General features: G+C 36.7%; 1 protein-coding gene across 4 annotated transcripts in view; it reads left to right on the forward strand.

Moving 5' to 3' along the window:
• The first annotated feature begins 1,037 nt into the window (after positions 1-1,037).
• SNCA (synuclein alpha) overlaps positions 1,038-27,155 on the forward strand; it is a 161,559-nt gene continuing 135,441 nt past the window's right edge. Inside the window, exons 1-4 of one of the 4 annotated variants that reach the window (XM_040478460.1) lie at positions 1,038-1,249; positions 2,952-3,094; positions 13,303-13,344; positions 20,879-21,021. In XM_040478460.1, the coding sequence (XP_040334394.1) occupies positions 2,974-3,094; positions 13,303-13,344; positions 20,879-21,021 (306 nt within the window). In that variant the 5' untranslated portion in view covers positions 1,038-1,249; positions 2,952-2,973. The other 3 variants (XM_040478461.1, XM_040478462.1, XM_040478463.1) reach the window with 3 other exon arrangements.

Genomic DNA, 27,155 nt, shown 5'->3' on the forward strand with positions numbered 1-27,155 from the left:
CCCTTTCAGTGCTAAAATCGTCCTCTCAATTCAGGCAAAAACAGCAAATGCATTCTGTTAGAGGGAGGAGATTGCTTCTCCATTCTGGTGTGATCCAGGAACAGCTGTTTTCCCTCCAGCTCTGAAAGAGGTGAAAATGTGTTAACCAAGGCAAAAATTGCCAAGTCCGCGCGTATGTATGCGTGTCTGCGTGCGGGATGGGGTAGGTGGGGTGTCAGCTCCGAGGGCAACGTGCATCAAATCAGAAAGGTGAGCCGTGTGTGGGAGGGACCAAGAAATTGAATGTGATGGTTCGGGAGAATAAACCCCGCTAGATTTGTCTCCTCCATCAGGCACTTGAGTGTGGCAAGTAAATTCCATTTAGAGACGAAAAACCTTATGACCGCTTGATATCGACGTCTGGGGAATATTGATTCCGTATTCCACGGATGGGGGAAAAAAAAAATAAATCGGCGTCTGGCAGCCGCTGATTGGTGGACAGGAAAATGGTGACAGTGGGGTGGGAAGAGGACTCCGAGAGCCTCCTCCTGCCTCAACCTGTAACTCTTCCTTAGTAATCTCCTCTCCATCCGCCGGACCCTTTCGAGCTCACCTGACGTTAAGAGCAAGGGAAGATCTGAAGGATGTTTGAACAAAAGCATCTTAAAGATTGTGTCCTACGGCCGTTAATAAAAATCACAGCGATCCCAGGGAAACGTGCTCTTCTTGGGAGGGCTTCCTGAGCCGCCTGCCTCCTTCGGTAGCCTCCCAAGAGGACGGCTCTATCTTTGGTGGTCAAGCTCCCAGGCCTCCGCTCCCCCAGGCTGGCTCCCACAAGGGGGTCCAGGGAGGAACCAGAGGGGAAGGCGGAGACAGCGAAGGAGGGGGGGGGGGTGGGAAAGAGGGAGAAACATCAGCCTAACAGCTCCCGATCGCCACGAGAGTCCCCTTGATCCTGAACTAGAGCGGAAGCGCAGACTACCCCACCTCCCCACCCCCCCACCCCCGGGCCCAGGCTGGCGTCTGGAGCCGGAGGTGCGGCCTTCCCCCCGCCCCCATCCCCATCCGAGGAGAGGAGTGAAGTGCACGCGGGTGGGAAAGCGGCGAGCGCCGGGAGAAGGGCGGGGAGAGGCGCTGACAAATCAGCTGCGGGGGCGGCGAACGGAGGAGAAGGAGGAGGAGAGAGAGGAAGAGGAGGCAGACCGCGACGACCAGAGGGGACCCGAGCGAAGGGGTGAGAGACCCAGCGCCGAGACGAGGGGCGAGGTGTGTGCTAGCTGCAGGGCGGACCCGAGGACCGAGCCGGCCCTTGGCATCCTGGGCGCTCTCTCCCCGCCTTCCCTTCCGACCCTCTGCCTCTTTCTCCCGGATCCAATTGTGCGGGGGACGGGGAGTGGCAATTCGACGACAGGTTCGTGGGTTCGCCTCCCACTCCCCCAACCTCTCATCACCCGGCGGCGCTGACGGCAGCCTCCTCTGGGGACCACCCGGGTCCTGGTGCCGCCTCCTCCCTTCCTGTGCGCTTCTTATCCTCCCCCTTCCCATTTAAATAACATCGGGGAATTGTTTTGAACAATTTTGTGTAAGGGGCGGGTGGGGAGGAATTGTACTTCTGAGGATCAGAGGCACTCAGGTAAGGACCAATGGATCCGAACAGGCAGCTTTGGAAATGCTGGGGGAAACCCGGGGGAGAGGAGTCGTGCGCTTCTGGGATGGGGGAGGTGTTGCTGCAATGAGGACCCGCTGGGTCAAGTCTCTCCGAGGTGGGTCCCTATCTCTCCAGCGAGCTGGACGAAAGTAAGTTGACCTCTCGCTTCCGACTCGGCTCTTCTCATCCCCAAAGACCGAGAGGTTAGGCTGCTGCTCCGGGGTGCGCTTTTCCCCTGGGGAAACGCGAGGATGCTCGATGGAGCGCGAGGTGCCAACTTTTATTTCTCTGTTACCTTAAATCCCCCAGTCCGCCCTCTCAGCGTTCTCGGTCAAGCAAGCAAGCTGCGTTTGGCAAATGATTAAATGGAAGTGCAGGGAAGGCAGGTCAACAGGTGGTAAGGGGTTAACAGGTGCGGGTGCCTGGTGGGTGGTGAATTCAGGCGCGCGGAGAACGCCCCCTCGGGTGGCAGGCGCAAGTCAGGAGACTGTTCCCGAGTGTGCACAGGCGCCTGCTCCTGGCAGATAGCTGGGGGCGAGCGTGGATGGTCGGGTAGATTAGAACGGGTGCGGGTGGGCTCGTTGTGGGCCTGAGGTTGGGCCACACCCAGAGTGAGTAGTTCTCTTCCCTCCCTTCTCCGGGATCAACCAGTTAGCCCTCTTCTGGAATTCATTTTAAGACTGACTCCGACCCCATGCCTCTAGCTTCTTTTCATTTCCTTTTCCTGTGATCTTTTAACCATACTTATTTTTATTTTTAAAGATTTTTTTTTAATGTTTATTTTTGAGCGTGAGTGGGGAAGGGACAGAGAGAGAGGGAGACACAGAATCCGAAGCAGGCTGTGAGCTGTCAGCACAGAGCTCTAAGCCCGCCTGGGGCTCGAACTCAGAAACCCACAAACTGTGAGATCATGGCCTCAGGGGAAGTCACAGGCTTAACAGATTGAGCCACCCAGGTGCCCCTGAACCATACTTCTAAGTTGTCTTGTCGCTCTTTGGACTCTGGGAAGTTCAAAGAGGGGTCCATCTTTTCATGCAACTACACTTCGAAGATACATTAAGAACAACTAGATGATTCATCTTAATCCATGTTTGGGCAGCTAGACTTTTACTAGCCAAGATGGATGAGGAATGCTAAATTTTTAATGCAAAAGCTAAAAAAAGGCTCCCCCTTCCCTACCCAGTGGTTGAAATAAGAGTATGGTTAAAAGTGTCACACACTTTTGGGAGTTATACTGATCTTTCTGTGGTTTTTACCTTGGGTGGTTCTAATTTTATTATATTCTACTCACAAGTTCTCATTGAAATTATATTTTGTGTTCTCCAGTGTAAAGGAATTCATTAGCCATGGATGTATTCATGAAAGGACTTTCAAAGGCCAAGGAGGGAGTCGTGGCTGCTGCTGAAAAAACCAAACAGGGTGTGGCAGAAGCCGCAGGAAAGACAAAAGAGGGTGTTCTCTATGTAGGTAGGTAAACCCCAAATATCATTTTGATATTTATTTATGACTGATGGGTTATGATGATTGATGCTCTAAAGGCTGGTATTTCTTGCTTGATTCATTTTTGCATCATCACTTGTCAAAAGGATAAACTGAGTCAGGGGACTGTGTGAGTAAATAAATGCGTATATTTAGAGCCAATAGTAAAAAAGTGAAGATAATTTGTTTTCTCAGCTGACTTCATTTTTTGGTGTGAATGCTTCTGTGTATAAGTGACTATATTTCAGGAAAAGTTTTTAAAAGTCAGTCTCAAAAAATAATTAACATTTTTAAGAATCGAAATCATTCATAGACCTTTGATTTTTTATCATCATGAATAATACTGGCAAATTTTAGTGTATTCACATTTTAAAATAAGACCTTTTGATATGGCCCTGGGATATGTAAAAAGAGACCTACTGTGGCCCTAAAAAGGAAAGGACAGAAAAATCTTTGGTACAGTTCATCCTTGTGACTACTTGGTAAATTGAAGATTAATTACCCCCAAAAGTGCTTGACGCCTGCTACTAATATCTCAGAGACATTTATATAATTCATTTGTCAAATGGCACACATACTAAATAATGAGATGGGTGCTTATTTCTACTTGTTCCAGATTGCCACTTAGTAGTATTCATGCAGATCCTGACGCTCTTCTTATCTTGAACGGTGCTTGGTTGAGTGTTATTTTGTAAATCCCTTCGGCTTCTTTGGGGAAGGAATAGACACATACATAGACAAACACTCATCCACATGGACACATGCCCACAGGCACACGCTCACTTTCGGCCCATTCTACCTCTCCCTCTTTCTCTTCTGCTCCTCCAAGCTCTTCCACATTCCCTGGTGGCAGCTGTAGCAGCAGTAGCACAGGGTATGCATAAGGTGGAGGATGAACGTATTGGGCGGCGAAGGGCGCTATGCCTGTGTCTGTGGGTGAAGGACAGATACACTGTCTCTCCAACATGGATGCACTGAAGAAGAGTTACACTTGGAATGATTTTTAAAAATGCTTCCCATGTTATTTTTTCTCATTGTCCATAGACTCTATATTGGCTTGAGTTTACTGCAAATCTTCAGTTAAATTCTTCTTTTTCTATCTTAAGACATATTTTCAGAAAATCATTGAACTAAAGAGTGTTACAAGAGGAAAAAGTGATGACTTAATTTCAAGTGGTTTTGTAAAGTGTGAATTAGATCTTTTTAGATGAAATTTGGAATGCTGAATCAGTGATGTGCAGATAATCGATATCTTCATACTTGTCCTCAGTTTTCTAAATTGTAAAAGTGTATACTTAGAAATACTTTTTGATTTTAGTTTATAATTTTGTAACTTTAAATATTTTTTACAATGCTGGTATTTACGCCATTAGTTTGTAGTGAGTCCAGAAACTACTGAGTATTAATTTAATACATTGCTCTTTGCTAGGTAATAAACACGTTTCATCATCTGGAAAACTTTGTTTTCATTGTCAACTATGAGTTTGGGCAAATAGAATGATTTTATTTCTTAGAGATTAATTCTGTTATTTACTCTGACACTATAATATAAAATTATAATTTTTTTATGTCACATGTATTTTTAAACCATCTTCAGTATTTATCGTGATATTTAATACATAGTGCATTCTATAAATTGTGTATTGGTTGTGTCCTGAAGGATAATTAAAATTTGAACTCAAACAGAGGTTTTAGGATGAAAACTGACCCTAAGAAGACACAGTATGTAGGTCAGGGGTTGGGAAACTTTTCCTGTAAAGTGCTATACAGTAACTATTTTAGGCCATAAGATTTCTGTGTGAATTAATCAACTCTGCTGTTGTGGTAATGAAAGCAGCCATAGACAATAATTAGCTGTATTCCAGTAAAATCTTACTACTGGAACAGGTGGTGAGTCGATTGGGCCCATAGACCGCAGTTTGCTGAGTCCCGGAAAAGTAGAGAGAACATAGACTTGATGTCAGACAAGCCTCAAATCTAGTCCAAGCTATATCATTTATTGCCTTCAGAAGACTATAAAACTGAACTACCATCTATGAGCTTTACTTTCTTCATTTGTAACAATGTGATTTAGATAAATGCAACTACCTTGCAGAGTTTTTGTGAGAATGTCATAATAAAACAAAACACATGAGTGATAAAGTACACTTTAAAAAAAGAGACTTTTTTTTTTGTAGTGGTTTAGATTCACAGCAAGATTGAGAGGCAACTAGCAGAAGTTTCTCATGTACCCTTTGCCCCCACACATGCATAGCCTCTCACATGGTCAAAATCTCCCACCAGAATGGTACATTTATTAAAATTAATGAACTACACTGACACATTATGATCACCCCAACCAAATCCATAGTTTAAGATTCCCTCCTTGCGCTATACATTCTCTGGGTTTGGACAAATGCATAATGAAGTATATCCATCATTATAGTATCATCTAGATATTTTTGGTGTCTTAAAAATTGTTTGTACATCATTTATTCATCTTCCTCTATCAACCCCTGGTAACCAGTGATCTTTTTACTGTCTCCACAATTTTACCATATCCAGAATGTCATATAGCTGGTATAGAGACTGTTAAGATTGGCTTTTTTCACTTAGTAATATGCATTTAAAGTTCTTCCTTGTCTTTTCATGGCTTTATAGCTCATTTCGTTTTAGCATTAAATATTAATCCCATTGTCTGGATGTATCACAGTTCATCTGTTCACCTACTGAGGGACATCTTGGTTCCTTCCAAGTTTGGGCAGTTATGAATAAAAATTCTAGTTAAACATCCATGTGTGGGCTTGAGTGGATGTAAGTTTTCAATTCCTATGGGTAAATAGGAAGGATCACTACTGATGGACCATATGATAAGTACATGCTTAGTTTTATAAGGACGTAACAAATTGTCTTCCAAAGTGGCTGGACCATTTTGCATCCCACCAACAGTAAATGACAATTCTTGTTGCTCCACATCCTTGCCAGCATTTGGTGTTTCAGTCTTCTGGATTCTGACCATTCTAAGAGGCATGCAGTGGTGTCTGATAGTTTTAATTTACATTTCCCAGATGGCAACTGATGTGGAGCATCTTTTCATAAGCTTATTTGTTATCTATATATCTTCTCTGGTGGGGTATCTGTTACGTTCTTTGGTCTGGTTTTTAATCTGATTGTTTATTTTCTTACTGAGTTTTAAGAGTCCTCTATATATTTTGGATAATAGTTCCTTTTCAGACATATCTTCTGCAAATATTTTCTCTCGGTCCATAGCTTTTCTCTTGACTCTTTCATGGAGGTGAAATTTTTAATTTTAAGGAAGTTCAGCTTATTTATTCTTTATTTCATGGGTTGTGCTTTTGGTGTTATATCTCCAAGTCATTGGCATACCCAAGGTCATGTAGGTTTTCTCCTATGTTATTCTAGGAGTTTTATAGTTTTGTTTTACAATTAGGTCTATGATCTTTATTGCATTAACTTTTTGTGAAGAGTGTAAAGGTGGTGTCTAGACTCTTGTCCTCCCTTTCCCCTGCCTCCTCTTCCTTCTCCTCCTCCTTCTTCTTCCCCTCCTTTCCCTTCCCCTCCTTCTCCTCCTCCTACTTCTTTTGTTCCTCTTCTCCTTCTTCTCCTTACCCCTTCTTCTCCTTTCTTTTCCTTCCTTCTCCTTTTCCTCCTCCTCCTTCTTCTTCTTCTTCTTCTTCTTCTTCTTCTTCTCCTTCTCCTTCTCCTTCTTCTCCTCCTTCTCCTCCTTCTCCTCCTTCTCCTCCTTCTCCTCCTTCTTCTCCTCCTTCTTCTCCTCCTTCTTCTCCTCCTTCTCCTTCTCTTCCTCCTCCTCCTTCTTCTTCTTCTTCTTCTTCTTCTTCTTCTTCTTCTTCTTCTTCTTCTCCTTCTTCTCCTTCTTCTCCTCTTTCTCCTCATCCTCCTTCTTCTTGTGCATGTGGATGTCCCGTTGTTCTAGCACCATTTGTTGAAAAGACTGTCTTTGCTTTATTGTAGTGCTTTTGTTCCTTTGTCAAAAATCAGTTGCCTATATTTATGTGGTTTTATTTATAGGCTCTCTATTCTAGTCCAATGATTTATTTGTCTACTCTCTTACTATTATCACACTGTCTTGATTACTGTAGGTTGAAGGCAAATAGTGTCAGACCTATGATTTTATTATTTGACTTCAATATTATCTTGGCTATTCTGGGCCTTTAGAATCTGTTGATATCTATAGTTTTTGCTCTCCACATAAACTTGAGAATCTGTTGATATCTATAAAATAACTTGGTGAGATTTTTATTAAGATTACACTGAAATAGGAGCACCTGGGTGGCTCAGTTGGTTGAGCATCCAGCTTCAGCTCAGGTCATTATCTCACAGTCCGTGAGTTCGAGCTCTAGCTCAGAGCCTTGGGTCCTGCTTCGGATTCTCCCTCTCTCTCTGCCTCAACCCACTCGCATTCTGTCTCTGTCTCTCTCAAAAATAAATAAACATTTAAAAATTAAAAAAAAAAACATTGCACTGAAATATACATCAAATTTGGAAGAACTAAGATTGCATTGGACTATAGAGTAAGTTAAGAAGAACTGACATCTTGATAGTATTGAGTATTCCCATCCATGAACATGGAATATACCTCTTTTTATTTAGTCCTCTGATTTTGTTCATCAGAGCTTTGTAGTTTTCCTCATCCAGATCATATATATATATATATATATATATATATATATATATATATGTATATATATTCTATTAAATGTCTACCTAAGTATTTCAGTATTTTTTGGTGCTAAGATCGTGTTTTTAAATTTCAATTTCACTTGTTCATTGATGGTATATAGGAAAGTGGTTGACTTTTGTTTATTAACCTTCTATCTTGCAGTCTTACAATAATTGCTTCTTTGTTGTTGTTTTTTGTTTGTTTTTTGGTTTTTTTTTTGTCATTGTTGATTCTTTAGGATTTCCTACATAGACAATCATGTCATCTGTGAATGAAGACATTTTTATTTCTTCTTTCCCAATCTGTATACCTCTTATTTCCTTTTTGTGTCTTGTTGCACTGGCTAGGACTTCCAGTATGATGCTTGTCCTTTTCCTGATCTTAGTAGGAAAGCTCTAGTTTCTTGCTATGAAATATGATGTTAACTGTAGGTTTTTTTGGAAATATTTATCAAGTTGAGGAAGTTCCTTGTATTTCTAGTTTACCAAAAGTTTTTAATCATACATAGATGTTGCATTTTGTCAAATGCTTTTTCTGCATCTATTGATATAATCATGTGACTTGTCTTTTTTACCCTGTTAATGTGATGGATTACTCTAATTAATTTTTGAGTATTGAACCAACCTTGTGTACCTGGTGTGAATTCCACTTGGTTGTGGAGTATAATTCTTATTACATATTGTTAGATTTGATTTGTTAACATTTCATCGAGGATTTTTGTAAAGCACACTTTTATATAGGAGCCATGGTTATTATTATCAAACAAGCTGTCCAACAGAATACTTACTTTGCCGACATATTTTCTTTTCATCTTTTCATTCTTCATTACAAAACTCATCGGTAGCTAGAGTGAAATACTGGAAGTGGCTGGAGAAAGTTTTGTAATTTCAGTGTGGCTGAAGATGTTTAGCACACTGTTTTCTTAAGCCTACAGATGAAAGTAATCTTATTCCTTTATAATATATTTTTGGCAACTACCTTTTAACTAAGTGAGGAACTACCATAAGAATCAGTGTAATTTTATGATTTTTCTTCATTTGTGATATATTTGTATACAAACATTCAATCAATATACTTCAGTTTAATAAATAACAATTATCTCAATCAAATGGGTCAGACATTATAAGTATAGAGTCAAATCAAAAAGCAAAAAACATTCATTTTCTTTATGTAATGCCAAGTATTATAACTGTAAAGGCAAAATAATTATCTTCACAACTCTCCCAATGCCACTTTGTTCAGCAAGCAGCAATGGTCAGGAGCATGGATTAATATCAAGCTCTCAAATCACAATATGCTCCAGATGCATCAAGTTGACAGAGTCAACAAAACATGTACAATAGCAGCATATTTTAGTTCTTGCAACTCCTAGGCATTACTTTCAACCTTCTCCACTCTGTGCCTTTGGGAAGTCATGAGAGATAAGATGGGATAGTTTTGGCCACCTCAGCTCATGCAAGCCATCAGCACTGGTCTCTCTTCAATTTACTAGTCACTTAGCCACTTGGTACCTATTTTGTAGCTATAGGTTTTCAATGACAGATTACTCATCAATAAAATGTTAATTATTAATTTCAGATACTAACAAACAATTGACAGCAAACCACAGGTGATTGGTTTGATATGAAGCAACTTCGTTAAGACTCTCATTTATCTTTGAATCAGGATACATTCCATGATTTAGCCCAAGGTCAAATTCTCAGCTATTACTCAGGCAGAGAGGAAAGACCACAGACCAACTGTTACACATTTATTTCAAATAGTTGTTTTTAAAAATATGGGGTACAAGGAGTGAGTAGTAGTGATAAGAAGTATTCTCTTAAATAAAAGGTGTTCTCACCTTGTATAGTTCCAGGATGCAAGAAATTTCCGACACCACAGTTAGTTGAATAATACCAGCTCCTCACAACACAGTTGGAATTTCTGTTACCATAGTACATATACTATGATTACATACATTACAAACTTTGCTCCTAGCCCTTCAGCCCACAAAATGTTACATAAACAACAGAGATCCATTATAATCCATGATCAAGTTACATCACTTCTTTCAAAGTTTTTCACTGACTGGTCATTGTACATCTGCTATTCAGCTCATACAGACGGCAAAGGCTCTAGGTGTATTGCTTCTCCCAGTGATAGACCCATGTGATATTTTGCAAAATGCATAGTTGAAAAAAAGAAATTGGCCACAAAATATGGAAATGCAGCAAAGAGATGAAGTGAAAATGGCTGGAAGTAAAATTTGAATAAAAAATATTTTATTTATACAACAAATAGCTGACTTTGGGGATGGTAACACTGCTACTGTTCAGGAGACTCAATAGATAGCCAGTGGAACTGATCCAAGCTGACTGAATAAATGGAAGAAGTTGTCATGAATAAGTTGAAGATGTTCCAGAGGAAGTGCTGCTGCAAAAGTACCCCATATTAGAGGAACAGTCAGAGATAGAGCATGATGCTAAAAGGGTAACATTTTGGAAACTGATCTAAACTTACAAAGGAGTATGACAATTTAAGACTTAGGAAAGATGCTCACTCCATATAGAGAGCTATACAATGAGAAGACAGCAGCACTGTTTCAACTGCTCTTGATAAGCTTTCTTTTTTTTACAAAGAAATGAAACAGTTTAATTCTCAATGTCTTAAATTACAGTAAACAAAGTAAAGATTTTGCTAGTTTTTCACTTCCCTATAAATTTATAAGTGAGTATGAGAATTTTTAATGTTTTGAAAAAAACATTTAAAGGTCATGGGACAATTGTAATGTTTACCACCAATTAATTGTCATTTTCTTCATTGATTTTTAAGACCACTTTCTACAGCTTCACCTCAGCTTATGCATGCTCACCTTACAATCACACAGTACCATGCAAAGTGAACATTGACTGTAAAATATGCACGTGTACATACACGAACACATTGACACGTCCTATGATATATATATATATATATATATATATATATAACATCTTGTATCCTTTTATATATTTAATAACTGCACAATTTCATTTATGTGAATTTTTGATTAATGACTTGTCCTATATTTAACCTGCAAATCCCTTTACAAACATTATATGAAAATAATAATAATGATTTCTTACTATTTGCTATGTATTAAACACAGTTTTAAGAACTTTATATGTATATTTCCTTTAGTTTCATGTTAACCAACATGATGTATATTTGATTATTGTGACAAAGGTTTAAATACAAGAAATCTAAACTCAGGGCCCACATTTAAAAAATTTAATTTAATTTAATTTTTATTATTGAAATGTAGTTAACATTCAATGTTACATTAGTCACAGTTGTAATAGTGATTTGACAACTCTATACATTACTCAGTGCTCACCATGGTTAAGTGCAACCATCTGTTGCCATACAATATTACTGTAATATTATTGAGTATATTCCCTATGCTGTATTTTTCATCTCTGTGACATTTATTTTATAACTAGAAGAGGTTGTACTTCTTCATCCCTTTTACCTACTTCACCCATCTCCCACCCATCTCCCCTCTGGCATCCACCAGTTCTCCGTATTTATGAGTCCATTTCTGTTTGTTTGTTTTGTTGTTTAGATTCCACATATAAGTGAAATCATATGGTACTTGTCATTCTCCATCTGATTTATTTCACTTAACATAATACCCTCTATTGTCCATCCATACTGTTGCAAATAGCAAGAGCTCATTCTTTTTTTATGACTGAGTAGTATTCCATTATATATATATATATATACACACACACACACACACACACACACACACACACACATACACACACACACACATACACACACACACACACATACACACACACCATATCTTCTTTATCCATTCATCTATCAGTGGACACTTAGCTTGCCTTCATATCTTGGCTATTATAAATAATGCTACAATAAACATAGGGATGCATATGTCTTTTTGAATTAATGTTTTTGCTTTCTTCAGGTAAATATTCAGTAGTTGATTACTGAATCATATGGTATTTCCATTTTTAATTTTTTGAAGAACTTCATACTGTTTTCCAAAGTGGTTACACCAATTAATGTTCCCTCCAACAGTGTCCCAAGGATTCTTTTTTCTCCACATCTTTACCAACATTTATTTATTTCTTTTTGATATTCACCATTCTACCAGTGTGAGGTGATATTTCATTGTGATTTTGATTTGTACTTACGTGATGACAGTGAAGTTGAGCATCTTTTGATGTATGTGTTGGCCATCGGTATGTCTTTGGAAAAATGTCTATTCAGATCCTGTATCCATTTTTAAATTGGATTATTTGTTGTTTTTGATCTTGAGTTGTGTAAATTCTTTATATATTTTAGATATTAACCCCTTATCAGATATATCATTTGGAAATATCTTCTCCCATTCTGTAGGTTCCCTTTTTATTTTGCTGATAGCTTCCTTTGCTGTGCCAAAAGCTTTTTATTTTTGTGTAGTCTCAATAGTTTGTTTTTGCTTTTGTTAACTACTTCAGGATACGTATGCATAAATATCTTGCAAGGATTGATGCCCATTTTGACTTGATTTTTGCATATTGTGTAAGAAAGTGGTTCAGGTTTACTCTTTTGCATGTAGTTTTCTCATCACCATTTATTGAAAAGACTGTGTTTTCCCATTGTATATTCTTGCCTCCTTTTTCATAGTTTAAATTTTTTTTTTAATGTTTATTTATTTTTGAGACAGAGACAGAGCATGAAAGGGGGAGGGTCAGAGAGAGAGGGAGACACAGAATCTGAAACAGGCTCCAGGCTCTGAGCAGTCAGCACAGAGCCCGACACGGGGCTCGAACTCACGGACTGTGAGATCGTGACCTGAGCCGAAGTCGGCCGCTTAACCGACTGAGCCACCCAGGCGCCCCTCCTTTTTCATAGTTTAATTGGCCATGTAGAGTGGGTTTATTTCTGGGGAAAAAGTACATTCTCAACTACAATGCTATAGTTTATTTTATGTTTTATCTTTATTGGAAGTCCATAAATATATTCAAATTGAAACTTCTTAACTACTTTGAAATTGTTTTATTAAATATGATACTTTTCTTGACTGTTTAGCAAAATGTAAGTTTAAATGTGATACATCCAAATTTCACTTAATGCCTTATTTATATATTTTCATAAAAATATTTAGTAAACAGTGAGAACCAAGCAATGTATGGAATTGTTGAATCACTATATTGTACACCTGAAACTAATATAACACTATATGTTAACAAACAGGAATTAAGATAAAAACTTAAAAAAAATGTCTTAATTGGGGGTTAAAATTTAATGGGAGACAACTTCCTGCTAGCTTTGCTTTCTTCTATTTGTTGTGTGATTACTGGATTTCCTTGTTTTAGTTTTTTTTGTTTGTTTGTTTGTTTGTTTTAACACCTAAGGATATCTTTCCATATGGGCTTCTTCAGATTGAGAATTTTTTTTATTAGTTGTATTTAAAGCTAGCTAATCAGCAATATAAGGAAAATTTAAGACTTATATATGTTTTAAATTTGCTTCTTTATAGGCTCCAAAACCAAGGAAGGTGTGGTTCATGGTGTGACAACAGGTAAGCTCCATGGGGCTTATATCCAAGAATGATATGGAAACTAGTAAGCATTAATCATTCAGAATGTAATTGTAAGCAACCACTGTGTTCAAAGGAAAGCATTCTAAGGGAACATCAGCTTTGTTTAACCTTAATTCTTTATTACATATTTTTCAGTAGTTCAATATTTATTATCAATAAATAAAGCACAAAATATTTCACTGTCAAAAATGATGGCTCTGAATTGACCAGATAGGTTTAATTTATGGTAGTAATAGCATTTGAATATTCTGACCAACATAACATTTTTGGCAAACTGCTGCCATAAATTACAACAGGAATTGCCATGTTTCGAAGGATTAATATAAAATTTTCTGTAGAGTATATTGAAACATTCTGATATTGAACTATACTCAGTATAATATTTCCTTGATGATTCAGAAAGCATTTCTGGAAACACCCTTGGAATGATCAGTGAAGTATTTATTGTATTTATCTCTACTTGGCATAATTTCACCAAGAATCTGAATAGGTCTATTAGAAGATTATAATAACTTAATATCAAAATGATGAAAATGATGGTGGTGATAATGAGGAGGAGGAGTATGATAGGGCTAGAAATAGAAAAAATGATAGGGGAACTGAAGTTTAATAATCTTAAGAGCCCACAGACTTGCTGTGATTCAGTTTCATGCTGTATGTATTCCAGGCTGTCTGGCAGATGCGGTAAAACAGGGTATATAATGAGAAATATAATTCATAGGATCAGAAAGCAGTAAGTGTAATAGTGTCTCAGAAATATACCATGTTCTTATTACTGAATTAAAAATGGAAGTGGGGAAAATCAAGTGGGAGTATTAGTATAGTATTGTGGTTGATCCCATAACTCTGGAGCCAGACTTCCATGGTTCAAATTTCTGCTTATCGTTTATCAGCTGTGTGATTTTCTGCAGGAATCATAACCTTTTTGTGATTTAGTTTCTTCATCTATAAAAGAATAAAGAGAATTAATGTATATAAACACCTAGAGTAATGAAGGCAAGTAGTGTGTACTATGTAAGTGTTATTTATCCTCACTGTATACTGGGTCTATCTTGAACAACATTTTTACAGATAGTGGAGAAAAATATTTCATATGACTATTTTATATATACTTTTGATAAGTAAGTGAGGGTGCAAAATTAAAACAGAACCCTTTGAAACTGTTTCTGCTAGAAGGTAAATTAAAGTATGCTGTTTGTTTTGCTGTGTTGGCAATCCAATCAATATGTAATGTCCAGAACTAAGCAAGTAAATGAACTGTATTGCCTTGTAGGGACCTTTCCATAAATATGATGTTATTAAGCATGATTTTAATATGACCTGGACAGCAGACAGTTGGAGACTACTATCTGAAAGGCATAGCTAGATTAGTGGTGTTCCAGTTGGTAGTTGAAGAATCCCTGTAGTTTAGAAAGCAGATAAGCTTGTGGCCCAATTTGGAGTCTGTGCCGTTATCCAGAATGACAGAAAGTAAATGAGTGTGTGTGTGTGTGTGTGTGTGTGTGTGTGTTACTGAAGTTTGTACAATAAGGCAACATTTTAGCCTGCCACCTTACGTTTCCCTGATTTTATAATATTGAGAAGTTTGCATATCATGTCTTTAGCATACTGAGGAATCTAAGATAACCCATAGTAACAATGTTTTCATAATTTAGTTTAATCCAGGGCTTCTCAAATGTATTTGACCTTATTTCAATAGTTACTAGGATTGAATGAAACCAGGGTTCCACACAACACTATGGAAAATGCTGCTAAGCTGCAAGGCCATGATGATTTTGATGTGGGTAATATTTACAGCCATTGTATCAATCAACTACCCTGGCAATAGTAAGATATCAAAAATGCCATAAGTAGTCTGACCAGGAGGAATGCATTGGGATAAATCTGCAATAAATACTACCATCCTTCTCCCATATCAGGTAATGAGTAGGATTATTTAATATAAAATCAAAATTCCAAGTGTACGGATAAATAAGATAATTACCTCAATGGTTAAGGAGAAGAATTGTCTTAAAGCAGAGAAATGAGAAACTATTATATAGAATATAACATTATCAGCTAATGTGAAAGGAAAAATTTCCTCAAGATTCATCCCATTACTTATTTTTGCAGAAATATTGGCTTCAATAAACTTACTTAGACTAGGAGTTTTCTACCTCAAAAATTCCAAGAAAACTAAATCCCCCCAGTTAGATAATCTCATGATAAAATCTAAAAATCTCTACCTTAAACCCTAGCTTTTTTTTTTTATCTCAGTTCATTATTGTTGGAGTGGTCAACTTAATGCATTATGTTATAGAAAAATATGAGAGTGTATTTAATCTGGACTTACTGAATGACAAATCTTTGAAAGTGCTTAAAAAAAGTAAATGCTGATTGGGGCCCCTTCGTGACTGAGTCAGTTAAGCGTCTTGACTCTTGATTTCTGCTCAGGTCATGATCTTATAATTTGTGAGATCCAGCCCCGCAAACAGCTTTGTGCTGGTAGTATGGAATTGGCTTGGGATTCTCTCTCTCCCCCTCTCTCTCTTCCCCTCCCCCTGCTAGCCCTCTCTCTCTCTCTCTCACTCTCAAACTAAATAAATAAGCATAAAAGTAAAATAAATGTTGATAAAAGCTTACTTTTTTTTTTTCTCATGGAAGTATGGTTTAAAGAAATTCCAATTATTGGAGATTTTCTGAAGGTTTTTATTCTTAGAAACAAAAGCTTATTACATGATAATGAACACAGCCAATTTCGACATGCTATAATTTAAATTACCGTATTAAAATGTTTTATTATATAAATTTATTTTCATCAAACATATAATTTGTACTGTTAAAAGCTAGGTATTCTTAACTTTATAATTGTGTTTAATAACAAGGTTTGGTTTTACTATATCTATTTGAAAAGTTGGTGCCACGTTTCCTTTCTGAAATTTTATTTTTGACTTAAATCTAATGGTTGAAGCTAATGAATAAATTACAGAATACGCAAAATTTCTCTTAATGCATTCAAATAATTTATTGGTGTCTGCTGTGAAATAATATAAAGAGAAATAACAGGATCTCTGATTTTAATGAACTCCAAATAGACTGATGGAGGTGGATAGACATAATGGGAAGTGAATAATTCTGGCACAAGGTTCAATAGCAGAGATATATCTAAAATTTTATGAGATCGCAGGAGGAGGAACAGGACACCTGTTGGGAGGAAATGTTTTTAACATGGAATTGGACATCTGAGGTGGGTTGTAACAGCAGTTTGAATTTGCTGAGTAAATAGGGAGATATCTGAGAAGGATCAAAGCTTCTGGCCAGAGGGAAGTATATGAAAGAAATTGGGAAAGACTGGCACATTGGGGGAAAACATAAAATATTATACTATCAGTAAGTTGGGAGGAAGTATCTGTTTTGATCCTGGTTATGAGGTCTTTTCCCTTAAAAATGAATATTATTTATCAGATGAAAAATGACTAATTTGAATGTGTCTCCTTTTGTTTTGTCATCTTTTGTTTGGCATATCAACAGAGAAACAATGTTCTTAAGAGAGGGACTTGGGGCTTAAGATCAGTGGATAATCCACTAGATAAATAAAGTCCAATGAAATCTTTTAAAATGTGTCCATTATTGCTACAGGTATGCTCTGTCATTTTGTAATGTAACTATTTATTCTTACAATGATAAAACCTGGTGAATTATAATAAAGTACAAAGTGCATTTTACTGTGAACTTTATGTGCATTAAAAGAAAATTAATGTGTATACATATACAAAGCATGGTCTAGATATTGTAAAAATAACCTCTCACGGCTGGCAGAAAAAATACGAGTCTATAAAAAGATCAAAATTTATTCTTGTCTTTGAGATACTGTAACAAGAAAGTGTTCATTTTTCAAGCAAAATTTTCTATTGATGTTCCTGGAAAAGAAAAAAATGACAAGTTAAAGCCCATAATTCACTATTTTTAAAGGATCAACATTCTGGAAATGTTTTAAAACATGAAATCTCCAGTACAGCTTCTCACTGACACTGAAACTGAACTTTGCATTGGGAATAGCCATTATTTGTTAGGAGGCATCAACGGTATCCCTAGAAGTGGCAAAAGGCAAATATCAAGCAACATCTTCTGGGGACTCTTCCTGCTTTTAGACGCTAGGGCCATTTCAATTTTGCCACGTTGCCTAGAACTGAAGAGTAAGCATCTATCCTTACAGACCACCTTACTTCCATGACCTGCTATTTCAAAAGCCAATTGCTTTGTCCACATTGTTCAATCACTGGCTTCCTCCAATGAGTGACATGAAATCTGTACAATAATCATGTGATTAGCATATCACACCGACTTAACAGCTGACACTGTAACTCATCGAATTCCTTGGGGTGGGACTTATCTGGAGAGGATGTACACAAGCCTAACACATAACCTCCCACCCACCCACCCCCAAAAAGTGTCTCTATTTGCTTAGGAGAGGGCCTGAGGAAAAGTATCACTCAAAACCCCAAATTCTTGAAATCTGGGGGAAAAGCAGAAAAGAGTTTATGAGGCAAAATGAAGGCAAACGTTACATAAATGGAGATAAAAGACACAAGATGTAGACTTTATAAGTGTTATAAGGTTTAGATGAAGAGAGATTGTTTTATTTCTCTATCAACCTTGAGATTATTAACAGAGCAGAAGATCTTGTGTTTTGTTTTTTTCATAGAAATCTTCATTTAATTGAAACAAACATTTTTATTGGAGTTTCCTTTATTTGGGAATTGCATGGAGGTAATATACAAAGATTAAAACAGCAATTATATCAGATATGGCTTTAGAGAAATTTTGATATGAGATTAAGTTTTTGCTTCCAAATCTAATCCCAAACTATTTACACTGTCTTCTCTAAATTTTTACCTTATTAAAAAAATCTACTGAATCACCATATTGTATTTTGTTTTATGAAAATAAATTATAAGTTTGCTCAACAAACTTCATTTTCATACTAAACACCTAGCTCTTTTGTTGCCATTAAAATTGTTGAAAATCAATCTTTTTATTTCAAACCCTGTTTCGACGCTTGAAGTTTCATAAAAGGATTAAAATTTCTTCATAACCATACCTTACTCTATTCATTTTTTTTTTTTGGCTTAAGTTTTATTTTAATTCCAGTTAGTAAACAGACAGTGTAATATTAGTCTCAGGTGTACAATGTAGTGATTCAATAATTCCGTGCATCACCTGGGGCTCACCATGACAAGTGCACTCCTTGATCCCTGTCACCTATTTAACCCATGCCCCCCCTTTCCCCTCTCGTGACCATCAGTTTGTTCTCTATAATTAAGAGTCTGCTTCTTGATTTGTCTCTCTCTCTCTCTCTCTCTCTCTTTTCTTTCCCTTTGCTCATTTTCTTTGTTTCTTAAATTTCGCATAGGAGTGAAATCACATATTTGTCTTTCTTTAACTGACTTATTTTGCCTAGCATTATACTCTCTAGCTCCATCCATATTGTTGCACATGGCAAGATTTCATTCCTTTCTATGTCTGAATAATATTTCATCTCATATATTGCATCTTCTTTATCTATTCACCAGTCAATGGACGCTTAGTTTGCTTCCATAATGCTACTATAATCATTGGGGTGCATGCATCTCTTTGAATTACTGTTTTTGTACTCTTTGAGTAAATATGCAATAGTGTGATTGCTGGATCATAGGGTAGTTCTATTTTTTTTAACTTTTTGAGGAAACTCCATCCTGTTTTCCACAGTGCCTGCACCAGTTTGCATTCCCACCAAGACTGCACAAGTTTTCCTTTTACTCCATATACTCACCAATACTTGTTTCTTGCATTGTTGATTTTAGACATTCTGACATGTATGAGATGGTATCTCCTTGTACTTTTGATTTGCATTTCTCTGATTGTAAATGATGATGAACATGTTTTCATATGTCTGTCAGCCATCCAGATCTCTTCTTTGAGGAAATATCTGTTCATGTCTTCTGCCCATCTTTCATTTGGATTATTTGGGTGTTGGGTGTTGAGTTCTATAAGTTCTTTATATATTTTGGATACTAGCCCTTTATCAGACATGTCATTTGCAAATATCTTCTCCCTTTCTATAGGTTTCCTTTTAGTTTTGTTGATTGTTTATTTCACTGTGCAGAAGATTTTTATTTTGATGTATTCCCAGTGGCTTATTTTTGCTTTTGTTTCCCTTGCCTCAGGAGACATATCTAGAAAAAAGTTGCTCTGGCCAATGTCAAAGAAGTTACTGCCAGTGTTCTAGGATTTTTATGGTTTCAGGTCTCACATTGAGTCTTAATCCATTTTGACTTTATTTTTGTGTAAGTGGTCCAGTTTCATTCTTTTGCATTCAGTCTTCCCAATACCAATAGCTGAAGAGATTGTCTTTTTCACACTGGATATTCTTTCCTGCTTTGCTAAAGATTAATTGATCATATAGTTGTGGATTATTTTCTAGGTTTTCTAGTCTGTTCCATTGATCTAATTGTCTATTTTTGAGCTAGTATCATATTGTTTTGATCTCTATAACTTTATAACTTGAGGTCTGGAATTGTGATGCCTCCAGCTTTGCTTTTCTTTTTCAAGGTTACTCTAGCTATTTGGAGTCCATTGTGGTTCTATTCAAATTTTAGAATTGTTTGTTCTGATTATGTGAAAAATACCATTGGTATTTTGAAGGGATCACATCACACTGCTTTGGGTAGTATAGACATTTTAACATTGTTTGCTCTTCCAATCCAAGAGCGTGAAATGTCTTCCCATTTCCTTGTGTTGTCTTCCATTTCTTTCATCATTGTTTTATAGTTTACAGAGTACAGATCTTTCACCTCTTTGGTTAGGTTTATTCCTAGGTATCTTATTATTTCTGGCGCAATTATAAATGGGATTATTTTCTTAATTTCTCTTTCTGATGCTTCATTTTGGTATATAGAAACGTAAGAGATTTCTATAGATTTATTTTGTATCCTGCAACATTACTGAATTCATTTATCAGTTCTAGTAGTCTTTTGGTGGGGCCTTTTGGATTTTCTATAAATAGTATCATGTCATCTGTATTGTTCCTTTCAGAGGGTAACATGAGCACATATGTGTTGTGTGACTAGGAAGGTATGGTGAAAATGGGCATGCTCGGTGAGATTAAAGAATTGGCATTGAAATTGAAATAAATAAATAATTACTTCATCTTACAATAACTGCACCTGGAATCATTGCTTTCTGTAAACTTTCCTTAATAAAATGTTAACCAAACCTCAATTGCTCAAAGGCTTTCAACTTGTGGTCATTACACTTGAAGCACGTTTTAATATTTGCAGGATTACAACAACATATCTTGGCAAAGATTTAATGTTTGTCTAAACGACACTCACTTAAAAATCTCTGTAGTTTTTATTTCTTCTGACACCTCAGTTATTTATGGTATGTGTAAACACAGGTCTTTAGAAGTTAACAGCTAGTGGAAGTGAAATTATTTTAAGTCCCAGTTGTTCCACTGTCCCACTGTTAATCTGCTGTTCTGGATTTATCCCAGTGGCTGAGAAGACCAAAGAGCAAGTGACAAATGTTGGTGAGGCGGTGGTGACAGGGGTGACAGCAGTTGCACAAAAGACAGTGGAGGGAGCAGGGAGCATCGCAGCTGCCACTGGCTTTGGCAAAAAGGATCAGTTGGGCAAGGTATGGTTGCATACATTTTATGTTGCATTTGCAAAGTCTCGGGATCACAATGCATTTTCATGGAAGGCAGGAATAAGATGCTTATTTGAGGGAGGACTGACTCACCCCCCCTCTCGTTAAAAAAAAAAAAGATCTACCTTCATGTGTGCATTCTTTTTGGAGGCATTAATCCAGATAAATGCCGTGAGAACTGTACAGTAATCATGATTGTTTCATTTTCTGGAAGAAAGTTAATGAAATGAACAAATGTAATAAATATGAAAAGAACTATGACATTTCAGAAAGAATGGGTGCTTTCACGTTAGCTATGAGTCTTGCAATCTCTCTTTGTTGAAACATAACAAATGCTTTGTGCCCAGATGACAGATTTTCAAAATGAAGATCTTTTAGTTGATTTCTTTATAATGACATCATCTCTTATTAAATGGTACATTTGCTTATCGCATAGCAGTTCATTTGCAAATACATGTTTGTGGGAACGGAGAGACTTAAATTGTATACCAACCGGAGATTGTGCTTTCGGGGGGATGTTAAAATTCTCAGAACTTTGAATGCATTTCTTGACAAATATGAGACGCTAGTAAGAATATACAAAAGATACTATGACCTTCATTTTGACAGGTAAGTGATAGAAAATGAGATGTCAACTGGAATATGAAATTTCATAAATTTCGAGACCACAGCAACAGACATTTTTGCTGTTTCTCTGACGCCATGGCCTCCTTGCTACTCCTTAAACAAACCAAGAACTCCCTTGCCCTGGCTCCTCTCTCTGTCTAGAAGGCTCTTCCCCAAGATTGTATACTTGGTTCACGGCCTCATCTTCTCAGGTCTTGTTAAATGACACCTTCTCAGTGAGGCCTACCCTGTACTATTTGAGATTGGAGTCATTCTCTTCACCTCTGGTATTCCCAGTCTCCCTACTCTTTATTTTTTTCCTTTTATAGCAAAGCATGTATCACCTTTAAGAATCATGAATAACTTACTTTTTTAAAATATCTGTTGTTATTTTCTTTGTCCCCTCCTAAAATATAAGCACCATGAGGGTGGAATATATTGATTTTGTTCACTGATATTTCACAAGTGTCTGGAACAGTACCCGACACATAGTAGATAATTAGGAATATTTATTAAGAAGGAAAAGAAGGAAGGAAATAAGTAAACAAGCAAAGTGATTTTTATTTCTGTATCTAATAATTATGTGGATAGTATAGCAACTGTGGCTATTCAACTATCTGAAAGTTATAACAAAAGAGATTTTGGAATAGATATTTTGAAAAACTATAAGAAAATAGCTTTACTTGCTGGCAAACTACTCTGGGTTATTTCCACTCCATACAATGCTACGTAGCAGGCCTGCTTTGATGGATCATTAAAACATTGATATTAGAAACACAGGACTAAAAACCTGTGCCATACTGAAATTTATCACATGTATTTATATCATCTGGGAAACTTATGCTAGTTATGGAAAATCTGGGCTGGGCTTCTAGTGAAGTTCTTCAGCCTACACTGAAATGTATGGCTGGTGAAAGTAGTATTCTTTTGTGTGGATTACGCTTTTCAAATAATCATATTTCTTGTGCTAATAGTCATACAAATTTCTACTTTCAGTCTCAATTTATAATTATATTTGTAGCTTTAGTACTTTTCAAAAGTTAGGAGGGACTGCAGGTATTAGGACAGAAGCAATTAACCTGTTTGGTGTCCTAGACTCTTCTGCCAAATCTGATAGAAGCTATGGACTCTCTTCTCAGAAATATACACAATGAAAGGCTTAGGGGGGTCTTGGAAGCCCATAAATAGACAGAGTCCATGATTTAGACCAATTCTCTGTGCAGATGGGGAACATGAAATCTGCAGAGGGGAAGCGAGCAGTCCAAGATCACATGGCCAATTGTAATTGATTGGATACCAGTACGGCTTTTCCCATCCACTATGTCCCTTCCCTAATCACTTACCTTCTCTTTGAGCTTTTATAGCTGACTTGTGGACAACCAGAAATAACTGGAAAAATTCTGTGCTTCAGAATATTAAAAAAACAGGGAAACATGTACCATCCGCTTCTCACCCCTACTTAAGGCCTACAGTGTAAATTGCAAATAAGGCATGAAAGTGCTTCATTTCTTAAGAAATTGGGCTTGGTTTTTACTTTTCTAAAAATATTACTATTATCTTCATACTTTAAGCAGAAATCTAAATGATATAACAAAATTAACCATTTGGAGATATTTCTCTTATGTGTACTTACAAGTTCTTCCAAGTTTTTAATATGAAAATGAAGCCATAATACCTAGAAATTGCAGTATAGTTCTATAAAAAAAATTAAACTAGAATTTAAATAGCTGATTTTCATCCCTGCTCTATCACCAACAGGCTGGATGACCTTTTGAGAATCTCCTAAAACTCTTTCTCAAATAATGAGAAACTATACCAGAAAACTGTTAAAGCCCAATTTAGCAACAATGTTCTGAGTTTCTATTATAACTCAAGAAAGATGCTAATAATCTTTCCGTTGTGGCTGTATCTATGAAATCCCCAAAATGCTAGAGAGTTTAGATAAATCATTCAATTTACTCATTATGAGATTGTGAAGTAGTGTATTTTCATCATTCAAACTCTGATCAAAATGATTCTGGTAAATGGAAATAAGCAAATTATCGAAGCTTTAACCACTTGTTAATGATTCCATCGACATACTTATTCTTCACTCAAGAAATAATGCTTGCTCACTGTATGTCCGAAAACTATACACTGTTTTTTCTCTTCATTAAGCTTACAGTCTAGTGAAAAAGATTAATATAAGCATCTAATTGCCACACAATATGTATGCAGTTCTAAACTGTGAAATGCTATGGAGTACATAATGCTGAGAATATCCCAGCTAGTATGCAACAGGGGTAAGGGAGAACATTACAAAGGCTTCCCTGAAGAAGTGATGTTTGCACTGAGATCTAGAAAAATGGCTGGCAATTAATAAGCAAGTGGAAGTTGGATAAAAAACATTGCAGGCAAAAGTAACAACATGAGGAAATCTCATGTGGTAGGAGGGGACTATGGACTGTAGCTGGAGCCACAGAAAATAAGGTAGAAGGAGCTGGAGAGGTGTGTGGAGGTCACATCCTGGTTGGCTGGGTTGAGAATGTTGGTCTTTATTCTAAGAATGAAGGAACCTATTAAAAATTTTTAAGCAAGGATGTCAGCTTATAATTTTGCCTGTTGAATAGATGTCTCTACCTGTCAGGCAGGAAACAGATTAAAGGGAGGGAAGAGTGGAAACCAGGGACAGTTAGTGGGCTATGATGGAAAGAGGAGATGAGTGCATATTCTGCGATGTTAGTGGGGGAAGAGAAAGGAAAGGAGTAATTTGAAAACTATGTAGGAGGTAATATCAACAAGATTTGGTGGTTCATTTCATGAAACTGGAGGGAAGAGGGATATGATTAGCAGGACTACTGGGTTGTTGGAGTGGATTGTTGGCTGTGCCATTCTGTTGGCAGTTGGTGCTTCTCTTGAATATCAAGAACACTGCAAAAGGAGTGGCTATATTGATGTTTAGCCCTCATGCCCTTTGAGGGTATTTGGCTCATTACTCCCTGATTAGTGGAACAAATCTCCCCCCCCCGCCCGCCCATTTCTTTCCTCCTTCCCTCTCTCCTTCTTTTCCTCCCCTTCTCCCTTCCACCCTTCCTTCTTTTCTTTATTTCCTCCCTGTGGTGTTTTCTCTTCCTTTTTTTTTTTTTTTTCTTTAATCAAGAGCTCCAGTAGCTCATTTTGGTTTTTCCGGTTTTTGATAAATTTATTTCTTTGGGAATGTTTGCTTTGGTGTACTCTATCTCCTTTTGATGTTAGCAGAGAGATATAATGACAGATATGTAAGTATTATTTTGAATTTGAATTTCATATGAATGAAGCTATCCTTAGATCTAATTTCTAATTATAAGACATTAGATTAAAGGACAAATAAGATGTCTTGAATTTTAAGAATTTGCTTTATCAAATATTATTAGCTCCTCTACTGAATACATTAGAATAATACATCTACTGATCTATATTTTTACCTGTGTGCACACAAGAGTTTATAGCTACACAATTTATTTCCTAAAGCTTATTTGATTGGCATGGTAGAAAACAGGCTGCAAATGCACTGGTAGAAATACTCAATCTTTAAGTTCAAACAGAGTTATATAGACAAAATTTGTTTACTACTTCTATTGAGAACAAGTTATCTGCTGATACCAAGACTATTACAAACAAACAATCAAGTAAGAGGTTCTGTAGTACATTTATGTGTGCAGTATACAGCTAGTCACTACATTGACTCCATTACAACCCCTCTACAGTGCTTTGCATGTGGTTACTACTTAAATAAATCCTTGCTGAACAAATGAGCGTTTATTTATTGCTTTCTGGAATACTCTAGAAGAGCTGGATCCTCAGTGTCCCTGAAGTCTATACTTTTGTAAAATATATATATTTTTTTAATTTATAGAGAGTGAAAGTTCTACATCTCCTATAGAGCCACTGCCTGACAAATAGTACAGCAGTCAGCTTCATTATCACATGCCATTTAGGCATTGAACTATCTGCATGGAAATGAATAGGTTTCATTCAGGAAATAAGCTTGAAATATCTATTGCCTCAGATACTTGAAATATTCAAGTTCATGTGTTTTTATTTTTCTTCAGAATCAGAGTGAAGTCCCTAAACAGTATGAAACATTTTGAAAAAAATAGATCAGATTTTAAGAATTTTTTACTGGCTCCAGCCTAGTTATCTGGAAAATATTGATTTCAAATGGATAGTAGCATGCATACTCTGTGCTCCTGCATTAATTCATAAGAAGATAGGTAACCAAGTTTGTGCTGGAGGAGTAAAACAAAGCAGGAATGAAAAATAACAGGTTTGACATAATTTATAACATTTAAATGTCCTTCTACTTAACTTTCCTTTGACTTAGCAGAGCTACGATGTCTAGCTTGATGCAGACTTATTTTTAAACACTTGAGTATTATAGACCTTCTAATCAAATAATCAGATGATGGATGTTGACATCAGCTAACTCATTTATGCTGATTTCATAAATAAGCCAAAGGTGACAGTCAATCTTTCAGATTTCTTTGAAGAAGCTTATACCTATTATAGGTATAATCTTAATAGTGTATTGTTTATAACAAGGTAATAGGAGATGTCAAGATTAACAGCATCGTAATCTTAGCTTAAAGCATGTTGTAACTAAAGAAAAAAACCTAATTGATATGATTTCTTTGTTTTAACATGTCTATAATCAGTAATATTTTGCAATGTGGCATATAAAAATCAATATTTTAAGCTCATATGAAAGTCCACTAATATTACATGAAGTCTCTCCACTTGGAAACACATCTCTTATGTTGGACTTTCTTTATATCTCGTAATATTTCACTGGGTTCAGGGAGGATTAATCATGATTCCTAATGACACTTAATCTTGTAAGGTTGTGAATGGGAAGGTGCACAATAATTGTACATGAAGTTGTAAGGAACATAGGCTTATGGTTATGTTTTCATTAAAATTCAATAGCATTCATTCATTTAATGGGTACTTTGTATGTGCTGGACACTCAGTTGGGCACCATGAGGAATACAGAGGTGGATAACACACGGATTGCTCCAGCCTTCAAGAAATGTGGGGTCTTGGCATAGCACTGACATATTTACCCCTGGGAAAAAGGAGCATCTCTGCTCTTTGAGACTGTGTATGTATCTGTAAAAAGTACATATCCACCATAAGGGAAAAAATGCTTGTTGTTAAGAATGAGAGCGAGATCTGTACTCTCAATATATATTCTACTTTAAATTTTGTTTTTGTCAGCAGGCCATGAAATTACCTCACACACATAGAGATAACAGCCACAATATTTTAGCTGTTTAGACAGAAACATAAAAATTCTCCCACCTGAGTCCTAGGACCAGTTGTTAATAATGTGTAAGGATTATAACCCCGCAATAGATACATGGCTACAAATCCAATTTCAGTCTTCAAAGAACCAGTTGTGATAGTAGTTGTGTTTGTTAGAAAATGTATTATAGGAAGAGTCTGATAGAACTGCTTCAAGGCACACCAGCAAATAGCTTTAAACCATATTTCTGAAA

Source organism: Herpailurus yagouaroundi, unplaced genomic scaffold (assembly GCF_014898765.1).
Source record: "Herpailurus yagouaroundi ecotype Mexico unplaced genomic scaffold, PumYag 28, whole genome shotgun sequence".
In the NCBI taxonomy this organism is placed as follows: Eukaryota; Metazoa; Chordata; class Mammalia; order Carnivora; family Felidae; genus Herpailurus; species Herpailurus yagouaroundi.